Source organism: Squalius cephalus, assembly GCF_949319135.1.
Source record: "Squalius cephalus genome assembly, chromosome: 16".
In the NCBI taxonomy this organism is placed as follows: domain Eukaryota; kingdom Metazoa; phylum Chordata; class Actinopteri; order Cypriniformes; family Leuciscidae; genus Squalius; species Squalius cephalus.
The window spans coordinates 9,964,200-9,975,650 of NC_137137.1; the positions used below are offsets into that span (position 1 = coordinate 9,964,200).

At 35.6% G+C, this 11,451-nt stretch overlaps 2 protein-coding genes across 13 annotated transcripts in view; one reads left to right on the forward strand and one right to left on the reverse strand.

The window, feature by feature from the left end:
• slc44a5b (solute carrier family 44 member 5b) overlaps window positions 1–4,426 on the forward strand; it is a 37,406-nt gene extending 32,980 nt beyond the window's left edge. For 5 of the 8 annotated variants that reach the window (XM_079897375.1, XM_079897372.1, XM_079897378.1 and 2 more), the window contains 3 exons: window positions 51–139; window positions 1,020–1,104; window positions 3,077–4,426. In XM_079897375.1, the coding sequence (XP_079753501.1) occupies window positions 51–139; window positions 1,020–1,104; window positions 3,077–3,198 (296 nt within the window). In that variant the 3' untranslated portion in view covers window positions 3,199–4,426. Of the gene's footprint in view, window positions 1–50; window positions 140–1,019; window positions 1,105–1,416; window positions 2,514–3,076 lie in introns of those variants that run through there. The other 3 variants (XM_079897376.1, XM_079897374.1, XM_079897373.1) reach the window with 2 other exon arrangements.
• A 31-nt stretch (window positions 4,427–4,457) lies between these two features.
• On the reverse strand, window positions 4,458–10,846 carry LOC307173857 (LIM/homeobox protein Lhx8). Of its 5 annotated transcripts, none has more exons than XM_079897381.1 (9): window positions 10,828–10,846; window positions 9,123–9,331; window positions 8,298–8,438; window positions 8,074–8,195; window positions 7,759–7,979; window positions 6,568–6,632; window positions 6,320–6,415; window positions 5,996–6,161; window positions 4,458–4,655 (listed from the first exon to the last, which is right to left on the reverse strand). In XM_079897381.1, the coding sequence occupies exons 2-9, from the start codon at window positions 9,288–9,290 to the stop codon at window positions 4,579–4,581; spliced, it is 1,056 nt and encodes a 351-aa protein (XP_079753507.1). In that variant the 5' UTR covers window positions 9,291–9,331; window positions 10,828–10,846; the 3' UTR covers window positions 4,458–4,578. The 5 variants fall into 5 exon arrangements, with proteins under 5 accessions (XP_079753507.1, XP_079753506.1, XP_079753508.1 ...); XM_079897380.1 differs by lacking the exon at window positions 10,828–10,846 and adding an exon at window positions 9,411–9,842 and having other exon boundaries at window positions 9,123–9,320; XM_079897382.1 differs by lacking the exon at window positions 10,828–10,846 and adding an exon at window positions 9,448–9,470 and having other exon boundaries at window positions 9,123–9,311.
• Between the last annotated feature and the right edge of the window lie 605 nt (window positions 10,847–11,451).

Consider the following 11,451-nt stretch of genomic DNA (forward strand, 5'->3'; position numbering starts at 1 on the left):
ATTGTTTGCAGGCTCTTTTTGTTTGCTGATGTTGTGAATGTTTTTCGCAGGTGTCCTTGCATTCTTTTTCTTCACCCGCCAAATACCAGTAATCCAGGAAGAGGTGCCATCATTAAATTATTATTGGGTCCCTCTACTGGTGAGTGAAAGCGTTACAGCTTGCTTATGTTAAATTATGCTTTTATTTGATGTTAAAATGATTTCATTATTCTGCAGTCTTTAAGACTGATTTAAATATTAATAGAGGAATATATGTAAAATATATATTTTTTTCTTCTTCATTTTTAATATGCACTGCCCGGCCAAAAAAGTCACTGTTTGGATTTAAATTGGCAAATATTTAAGAGTTTATGATTGGATCATAGATTGCAGTGATTATTATGTTTCTAGCATGTTATATTTTTGGCAACAATTCTTCTAACCCTAATTGATGGAGTGTGTAGCTTTTCATTTCTTAAACAACCATGTTGGAAGACACATCATGGCCATATTCCAGGAGGACAATGTCAAGATTCATCAGGCTCAAAAAATTATGAAAGAATGGTTGGGAGGGAGCATGAAGAATCATTTTTACACATGAATTGGCACCTCTGAGTCCACACCTTAAATTTATTGAAAGTCTTTGGGATGTGCTGGAGGAGACTTTACAGAGTGCTGGACTCTAGCATTGACACAATACAAGATCTTGACCAAAAATGTATGTACCTCTTGATAGAAATAAATGTTGTTGTGATATTTCCATCAAGAGGTGCATACATTTTTGGTCAAGATCTTGTATTGACAATACATTTGTTAGTTTATTAATAAATACATTTATTAATCGAGGGTATGGGAACCCTCACCTATAAAGACGGCATGAAACGAAATTTATGATGACCTTTTCTTCCATTTTGTGACGTATATACAAGTGAAACAGCTTCTCGAACAAGAAAAAATGGAGGGCGGGACTTGATTTTGTCCATCGGAAAATAATATTTCATTGTGACTAATTTCTCTTGTAATCTTTTTTCCATCCACAGACTGTGATATTTGGATCCTATATGATTGCGCACGGATTCTTTAACGTCTATGCCATGTGTGTAGATACATTGTTCCTCTGCTTCTGTAAGTACACCTTATTAAATCTGCAATATTCCCATACTGGTATGTGCGTTTGGTAATGATGTTTTCAACTTAAATACATACCCACTGGTCTTCCTTTATTTTCCTCTTCTTTTTCTGTGCATGACTTTTATCTTTTCTGTTTCTTTATAATCCTAATGTGATCTTTGACTTTATTCTTTTCACATCTTCTTAAACGGCAAGACTACTCACTAACTCTTTCTTATTTCTTTTACCCCTTTTTCCTTGCGACACTGTCTTTCCTCCTTCGCTCTTCCATTCTTCCGTCGTCTGATTTGCCGGGACACCCTTCAGGTGAAGATCTTGAAAGGAACGATGGCAGTCCTTCCAAACCGTATTACATGCCTCAAGGCCTGCACAGGATACTTAACAAAAATGATCAAGCAGGCAAAAAGTATGCTGTGTCCTGAAACTGTTACCTCAGTGGGACGTGAAGAACTGCGGTAGTACTGTAGCACGCTGCATCTCTCCACAGCAGAGCAAGGCATTCTGGGATATGGAATCAGGAGCCGATAGCATTTCTAGAAGCGATCTCTTCTCTGCATTCTCTGCTGATACTGACTGGCTCTTGCTGTACTTTATTCCTTTACTTTTTCCCTTCCATTTCTTTTTGCTGATATTCTGTCCATCATTGCCTTACACATTGTTTGTCTTCTGGAGCAAGTAACTGAATTAAAGTCTGATGATATTCTGGTAGCCAGTTCTGAAAGCAAGCTATTCTATATATTTATTCTCTAATGAGAAAAGATCTTGTATCTTGCAGTATCCTTCTCTTTCTATACAACCCTTTGTTTTCATGTCATTTCTGGTTTATAAGCTCATGCATTACATTGGATGTGCGTGTGGATGGATTGATTCTCAGTCCATGTGCCACATGATTTTAATATTAACTTTATCATAATCTAATGGCAAATGTTATTGTATTGGAGGATTCATAATAGATACAGTGTATATTCTCTTTTAACCATGTTTTGATATAATCTATGAATTTCCAGGTGTTCTGATGGCAGTATTTAGTAAATGTGCCTAGTTTAAAAGGAAGAGTACTGCTCTTCTTTGTTTTTTTGCAATCAGTCTGAAAGTTTTTCCAGTTCAATTTATAAAAGGAACATAAAAGCCATTTTTGTAATTTTGTAATATGTAGACAGGTTTGATGCTGCATCTACTCTGTGAAGTTCAGTACAAGTTGTCTTTTAATGGGGGAAAGTTTTGTAAAAATACAATGTTTTTTTTTTTTCAATTAGAATAAAGCTGAACTAAATATTATTATTGTTTTGAATACTTTTTTTTGCAGTATGATGACAAATATTATCGATATTGTTTACATTCTAAGTTTAATAAAAAATATATATATATATTTGTATTAGTGCTGTCAAAATTTGTGCAAACGACGGCGATACATTTTTTCAGTTTAATGCTTTAAAAATATTTAAAGTTCTACGCTAGAACTTTAAAAAAAAAATATATATATATATATATATATATATGTATATGTGTGTATATATGTGTGTATATATATATATATATATATATATATGTGTGTGTGTATATATGTGTGTGTGTGTGCATACAAAAGCATACATTGACTGCAAAATATTCAGATTTCATTTGTTCTCTCCTGTTTTTGCATTTGTTTATAATTTCTTTGTATGACAGCCCGCACAATTTGGCATGTTTCACTGCTTTATCGCAAACAAAACAATTGACTATGCAATATGCTTACAAAATCTTTAACACATTTTTAATAATATTTTTATAAACGGTAAAGATGTCAATTTTCCCAGGCCGGACATCACTTTTGTCCACTACTGTATATATACTTCTTCTGATATACAGTATAACTTTCTCCAATTGAGTTTTCCTTGTATCCAAATATCCAGCATTGCCTCTGATTGCCGACAAAATCACATTAACGATTGGTTGGCATTAACGTTGCTTATGCTTCTGTTCTCAGTGCTTGACCTGGAGAAGAACGACGGTTCAGCAAGCCGCCCGTATTACATGGGCGGCAGCCTGCGAGCCATCCTCAACAAGAAGAACCACAAGAGACCAGAGAAAAAGAAAGGTAGAAAATAAAAGCAGCAACCAACAAAAAGGCACTGACATGAAAAACGGACACCGCCGATTGTTATTCTGTTTCCTGACCATCAGCATCCTAAATGGTCATGTCATGTCCGTAGGCAGCTTGTGTTATAAATCTTATTAGAAGTCCAAAAACATAAATACAAGAGTCTTCAAACTGATCTGCATCTTTTTATGTTATCATTATATAAGTAAATATAATTGACAATAAGCATGTAAATCAGCTGAGATTATTTCCTGTCTGTAGGTGTGTTTGTAAGTGTCTATGCATTTTTATAGAATTTAGTGTTTTTTATTTTATTTTGTTTTTTTTAAAACTGATTCTTGTCTTTTATATGACCATTGCATTCTGTTGGCACCCATTTGGGGTGAAACTGCCACTTTTCTCATATTGAGAAAATGACCGGTAACGCATTTAATTGCTCTTCACTAGATGAATTTTCCTCAACTTTTTAAAGTTGCTGTTTGTACTTGCAGTTCAGCTGAAGTGCCTTACTCCAACATGCCGTTAACATCTCTTTTAACCTCAACCACATGTTGATTTGAGCCCTTTTCTGCTGTGCAGAGCTTTAAACTATTTATTCCTTCATTACTGCTCTTATTCATCCTTCCAAATGCATTTCTCATCAGATCGATTGCTCTTTAGCAGCAGGAGGTTACACCCCTCGCTCCTTCAGAGATTTCATTGCGTCCATTCACTTAATTTTAGCCAAGGACTTGAATTTCTGTTAATAACACCTTGATATGAATATGTGTGCAGAATATTGGTAGTTATTTTAGGTGGACTAATTGCTCATATTTTGATGAAGTTATGTGATTACAAACCATCTGAAGTTTTACCTTCTTTTTTTATACAATGTACACTTTTTTTCTCATAATTTGAAAGGGATGTTTCTTTTAATATTTAAGTCAAAATGTATTCCGTACCATTTTTATGTTAAGAACACATGAATGTGAATGCTAATACAGTGAGTGCATGTGCTGAAATTAAAATCAGCTCTCATAATTCATTTAAATTGCATTATTCTTTAGTTTAACACTTGTCTTATCTTATTAGTATTTAACTTTATTTAATTCTCTTCTTTTACAGTGTGGTAAACCTTTTTATTATTTTTGTGACTTTATGTTGTGATAATTTACAATGTATAATAACATTGTATGATGTAATCCAAGTGCATGCACGGATCAATTTGGAAATAAAGTATTTCATATAGACACATGACATCAAGTTATTTTTACTTAAACTGCATGGGATAGGAACAAAATACACATTAATAAATGAAAACATACAAATTAATACATTTAATACAAAGGTATTAGTGGCATAATTGTTATAATAATTGGCACAACATTTACAACTGAATTGTTAAATGTTTAGCTGCTGCTGATCGGTAGATGTGTTGATTGTTGGGACAGTAATGGCTGATAGAGTAGAGATGTTGGTGTTTGAACTGGAGATAAAAGAGAAACGGAGCCATTAACAAAAGCACAAACACACAGGAACAAATGTATGTCATCTTGACATTATACCTTTTCCAAGACATGTTTACAAGTCTTTGAGGTCCAAGTCTTTGCTTCTAAATCCAAGTCAAGTCTCAAGTCTTTGAATTCCAAGTCAAGTCTCAATTATTTGGGTCCAAGTCTCAAGTCTTTGGGTCCAAGTTTCAAGTCTTTGAGGTCCAAGTTTCAAGTCTTTGAGGTCCAAGTCAAGTCTCAAGTCTTTGGGTCCAAGTCTCAAGTCTTTGGGTCCAAGTTTCAAGTCTTTGAGGTCCAAGTTTCAAGTCTTTGAGGTCCAAGTCAAGTCTCAAGTCTTTGGGTCCAAGTCAAGTCTCAAGTCTTTGGGTCCAAGTTTCAAGTCTTTGAGGTCCAAGTCAAGTCTCAAGTCTTTGGGTCCAAGTCTCAAGTCTTTGAGGTCCAAGTTTCAAGTCTTTGAGGTCCAAGTCAAGTCTCAAGTCTTTGGGTCCAAGTCTCAAGTCTTTGGGTCCAAGTCTCAAGTCTTTGGGTCCAAGTTTCAAGTCTTTAAGGTCCAAGTATCAAGTCTTTGAGGTCCAAGTTAAGTTTCAAGTCTTTGAGGTCCAAGTCAAGTCTCAAGTCTTTGGGTCCAAGTCTCAAGTCTTTGGGTCCAAGTTTCAAGTCTTTGAGGTCCAAGTTAAGTTTCAAGTCTTTGGGTCCAAGTCTCAAGTCTTTGGGTCCAAGTTTCAAGTCTTTGAGGTCCAAGTTAAGTTTCAAGTCTTTGAGGTCCAAGTTTCAAGTCTTTGAGGTCCAAGTTAAGTTTCAAGTCTTTGAGGTCCAAGTCAAGTCTCAAGTCTTTGAGGTCCAAGTCAAGTCTCAAGTCTTTGGGTCCAAGTCTCAAGTCTTTGAGGTCCAAGTCTCAACTCTTTGAGGTCCAAGTCAAGTTTCAAGTTTTTGAGGTCCAAGTCAAGTGTCAAGTCTTTGACCCAATCATTGAATCAGTGAGTTGCTGACTCAAGAACAGCTGCGATCGGCTCAGTCTGATTTTCAAATTAATTATTCAGTGCGCTTTAAGGACCAATTTGGCAGGTTCATTGGAAATCTGCTCCCTCGTGAATTGAACATCACTATTGTGTCTCGGATTGGTATTGGGTGGCGATTTCTTCAGTTTGAAATTAGGAGGAAAGATATGTTTTTGCCTTTCCATTTGCAGTTTTCATCAAATCAGCAAATTCTTCCAGTATTTCTGCTATATCAGAACAGTTTTTCGCACTAAAAACTGATAAAGTACTATTTATAGAGTATTTGGCTGAATGTACTACATTCCCTCAAATCTCACCATCGATGCAGATGCTGTGTAAGGCTGTAAGCATGGATGTGTCTGTATAATGCAGTTCATTTAGGTTGGGAACCACCCGGAGTGACGACAGACCCCCTGCCGATGTTCCTGAATGAGGGGGAGAGATGTTCTTCTTATGACGGGCACGACAGTTTTGAAACCAGACCTGACCAGAAAGAAATTAGAAGATATTACTTAGACAACATACGCATTCACTTCTGTTGCTACATACGGTAGCAAATGGTAAACAATGGTATCACTTTTAAGTTACACATTTATAACAGCTCAATTTAGGCACTTTAGAAATTGCTAAAGAAATGTAACCTGAATGACGCGTCGACTAAGCCCAGTCTGTTCAGCAAGCCTCTGAAGTGTCTGTGCGTCTGGGTTATTGTCCTGAGCAAACTGAGCCTGCATAACCTGCAAGCCACAAACACAGAAATAGCGTCAGCAGGATCAGAGTCAGAAAGGGAATGGGAAATCTACAAAGTACAACATAGCAGGGATCGATTATTTCTTTCATTGAACTCATTTGGGACACTTTGAACAGCGAGAGTGATGATTTAGTTTACCTGTAGCTGGTCAGAAGTGAAACTGGTACGTGCTCTTTTTGACGGCTTTTGGTTTATCTCACAACCTGTAGGCAACGCACCATCAGGACAAATGGTTTTGGAATAATAAAAGGTAAGGCACAGGTGAAATTATTTTTTCAGACAGAGCATGCTACAAACTAGAAAACAAAACCAGAAGCCCATCTATCAAACCCAAACAACTGCTTTTTTTCTCTAAGATATCTTGGTTTGTATTATTTTTACCCAAACTATGCAAATAATGTCTAGTTTAACCCTGTAAAAGTTTAACCCTGTAGAGACATGAAATAATAGTCTGGAGAATCAATTTTTTAAATGGAACAGTTTAGAGAACCTTTAGACAAAAACTATAAAAAAAAAAAGTTTGCATACTGTATGTTGTTGTTTTGTTGTTGAGTGTCTTATTTGTTACATCAGGCTTTCATGGCTCATTGTATGATATATGAGAATATGGAGCTCATACTTAATTTTTATTTTAAAAAATATGCGATTTGGTGCAGTTGCTCATATTTCTGTGGCCAAATAAGATGAAATTCTTAAAGATTGTAATGTAAATCAATTGGATCTTTATAACTGTATAGCAGACTACTTAAAATGAAATGCATTTAAATATCAGTTGTTGTCACTCTGTATGTCCTAATAACATTTCTAAGAAAAATTCTATTGTTTTATTATCCAAACTCAACAACTATTGTGGGGGACAAAGCATATAATATAATGCAATGCAATACAATGATGATAACGACATACAAACATTTCTCAAAAGCCTGATGTACAGCATCATATTTGATACTCACATTTTAACATGATTTTTCTAAAAATGTTAATCAAGTAAACCTAAGTTGCTTCAGTCCAGCAAGTGTGTATATATATATATATATATATATATATATATATAAAATCATGTATTCTTATGTTCACTTTATAAAAATCAGTAAAGATTTTACAGCAAAAAGATGTGTACCACAACCTGAAGATGGACTTTTTTTTTTAATTATACTAAAAGGTCTTTAGAATACAGAACATAGAAGATTGTGTACAACAGTTTTTTCAGCAACATTTTGATCATGTTGATAATTTACAGGCCTTGGAAATGTGCGTATCAAATATAACAGTAGGCTTTATAGGGTTTTAAAGTATGTCCCCTGTATGCATGCAGGACTCTCAACTCACCTTTTTCAGAGGCCCCTTTGAGTTTGTCCAGCATGCTGTCGTAATGGATTCGACACAACAATTTTTGCCCAACCAAAGCAAACTCCTCGCCTGTGGACAGCTGCCTCTTACAGGAGAAGCACGAGAAGCATGCCAGGTGGTAAACGTTTCCCTTCGCCCTGTGTACCCAGTCCGAGGATTGAACCGTTTCCCCACAGCACGAGCACCATGTACGATACCTTCTGTCAAACATCCATAATTATGTTTGGATTAGGTTAAATGCACACTGAAACATATTGTAAGCATACATATTCTGTACATCTTCAGAAGAAATACCTTAAGTAATCTAGTTTGCAGAAGACCTCTCGCCCTCTAACATAGCAGGTTGTGTTTCCGCTCAGAGTGGTTTGGCACAAACTGCATGAAAGGCATCGCACATGCCAGCACAAGTCATTTACCTGCATTCAATAATTAGCAGGTGTAAGAAATTACATTACATTAGAATCATGCAGCAAAATTGTCAATGAATAAATATTTTAAAGGAAAAAAATCCTTCTCACCTTAAGTAGATACCTGTCTAGGATGTCATCTCTACACCCTGTGCAAACTACTTTGCCTGGGAAAGCATTAGATGCCATTGCTTGGGGTAAAGCAGAAGGAGAAGCAGGACCTAATCGGCCATTCACAAGTTCTGATGAAATCTGTAGAAACAGAAATTATATTTTCAAACATACACTATAAAAAAAATAATAATTCTGCCTCAACTTTTTAAGTACAATCAACATGAGTGTTTAGGTCATTTCAACTTAAATTGCTTTAAATTAGTTAAATCTTGTATCATTTAAGTTTAATAAGAATTAACTTATTTTGATGAGCGTGCAATGTAAAAACATGTTTTCATAACTTATTGATCATATATTTTTTACAGTGTACAGCTATATGGTTCAACACAATTGAAAATTAGATTTAAACTGCACTTCTGTGAATAAAATTTGAATGTGCATAGGCGCTTACAAATGTGGTTTAATAGCATTTTCTATCAATATTTCAGTAACAAATAAATCGCATTTCCGCCGCCAAAAAAATAATAATCGCGTTCGCTTGAGGCAAAGCACAGGTAGGTTATTATTCTTTTATTTTATTTTTTTTATTATTTTTTTTGTAGTTTTCATATCACACGTAGGCTAATATAACAAAACTGTTTTTTTTTGTTTTTTTTTTATACTGTTTGCGAGAGATGAACCTCAATGGACCAAAAAATGACCCTCCTCAACAAGACGTTACAGCTGAGCTAGTAGCCTATATCACTGCCTGAAAGGGGTTCATGGTTTATCGATGGCTTCGGGTTATGGTCAAGCAAAATATAAAAAAATATATATATTTACCATGCAAACGTCGCTTGTAACTTCTCTGCACTTGTTGGTAAAATCCTCACTGCGACCCGTAGACATGACTGTGGTGAATGCGCTCCTGATTTCCAAAGTCCCCATCGAAACAGCCTTTAAATGCTCGCGCTCCATCCCATAAACATCACCCAATCTTCTCTTCACCATGACAACCGCAACCAAATTAGCCTGCCAAAACTACATTTAGACTTTAAGAATTTCAGTCATTATTAAAACACGTCCGACTGTTAGAGTAGGCTAATGGTTATCTGTGCATGTATTATGTACTTGAAATCAGCATTAGTGGTTCGGAAACGGTTCTCACATAATGCCTTAACCCCACACGTATCAATTACGAATGCCAGTCAAAACCTCTGAAGAATCAGTGGAAGAAGAGAATTGATTTATTTAATAACAGCAATTAAAAGCCACACGTTTGGCACAAACGCTCAACCAGAGCGACCCAAAGGTGAAGAGGTCTCATTAAACTCTTGACACTTAATTGCCGTGATTTCAAGGCGGGTTCTTTTCTTCTTCTGGTATAATTTAGGGGAAATGGCGGAAATATTTCTTCCGAACTGTGCACGGAACACACACCGGGACAAAAAATAAAAATAAAAATCAATTTATCATTATGACATGTAAAGCGCTTTATTTATTTGTTCATGGTTGATGTTCCAGAATTAAACAAAAGGTGTTGACCTAAAGCAATTTCCGGGAATTGAAAATGAGCGTTTTAATTGTAGCCTATGCAATTTTGAAGTCTTTATGCACCAATTGACCGACACTTATGTGCCGCACACAGTTTATAGGATGTTTTAAAATATGTTCTTACTTTATATTCATAGGCTAGGCTACTTAGTGATTTAAAGGACAATAATGTAAAATAATAATAATATAATATTTTCGAAGGCCTAATGAGGACTATCTGCTCGTTAGTCAAATAGGCCTATATATACTTTTAAAAGTAGGCCAAGCCTATAAAAGTTTATTGCTGAAATTTGGTTAAAATTAATAAAAAGAGACGTCTCTTTTTATTAATTTTAACCAAATTTCAGCAATTGTGTCTAATGACTGATATCTATTTACTTAATCGTGTAGGCGTTTAAACATGAAAACTATAATAATAAAAAATATTTTTAAATATACTAACTTGTAACTGTACTGCAGTGAATTTGACATTGGCATCTGTTGTGCATTTATTTTGTTTGAAAGGCACGCAACCTGTAGCCTAATGTTCATTGTTTTAAGTTATGGAGTTTTGGGTGGTTTCGGTGACGATTTTTCGTACGTATTTAAATGTTAAAGTATTATTATTTATATCATTTTTAAACAAAGTGTTACAATGGAAATTCTCGCCGGTGCGACCTTATGAGGCCTTCAGACCGCATGTTTTGGGTGATGATCTGTAGGACTGCAGTGTCTGTCTGTCCAATCAGAGAGTTGTGGGAAAATGCCCTAATCAGGAAGTGATTGCCTTCTCCACAATCACAGCATAAATGTCCAATCTAACACTGATTGCACTTGCTGCAGTGCCACCCACTACACACTTAAACACTGCGACAATCCCACAAATGCCATCCGACACACACACACACACACACACAAGCACACAGCGCGCGCGTGTATACGATATTGCCATAGTTGTGTAGGGACATTTTGTCCTCATAACGTAGGGTTACCTGAACCACACACACACACACACACACACTCATACATGTTGGGTTTCCATGTTTTATGGGGGCTTGACAGAGACGTATGATTTTTATACTGTGCAAACTGTATATTCTATCCCCCTACAATACCCACACCCACCACCTACCCATCAAAGAAAACTTTATGCATTTTTACATTTTCAAAACACTTCATTTTATTATAAGCTGCTCTCCTCATGGGGCCCAAAATAAAATTTCCCCAAAAGGTCAAAATTTCTTCAGTTTGCACAGACAATCTCCAGTGAAAACACTAGAGGGCATCAATGTACAGCCTTAAGGCTTATTGGAACCTGACCTACATTAACTATCCCCAGTTTTAATAAAAGAAAATCTACAAAACCATAACATCTGACAAAAGCGATATGTTACATAGCTACACAATAGGCCTAACGTTACATAACATAAACATAACGATAATTTTTTGTATTTTACTTTTCCATTTAAATTTAATAAGACCTGTATTTTTATTGACACTGCAGATATATTTCCACGTCCATTTGACTTTTAGACGCATCAATATTAACTTATTTAAGTATTATAATATCGTATTTAAACAAAGCACAAAGAATGCGTAGAGTTATTGGCATCGTCACGTGATTCACCATGGCAACGCA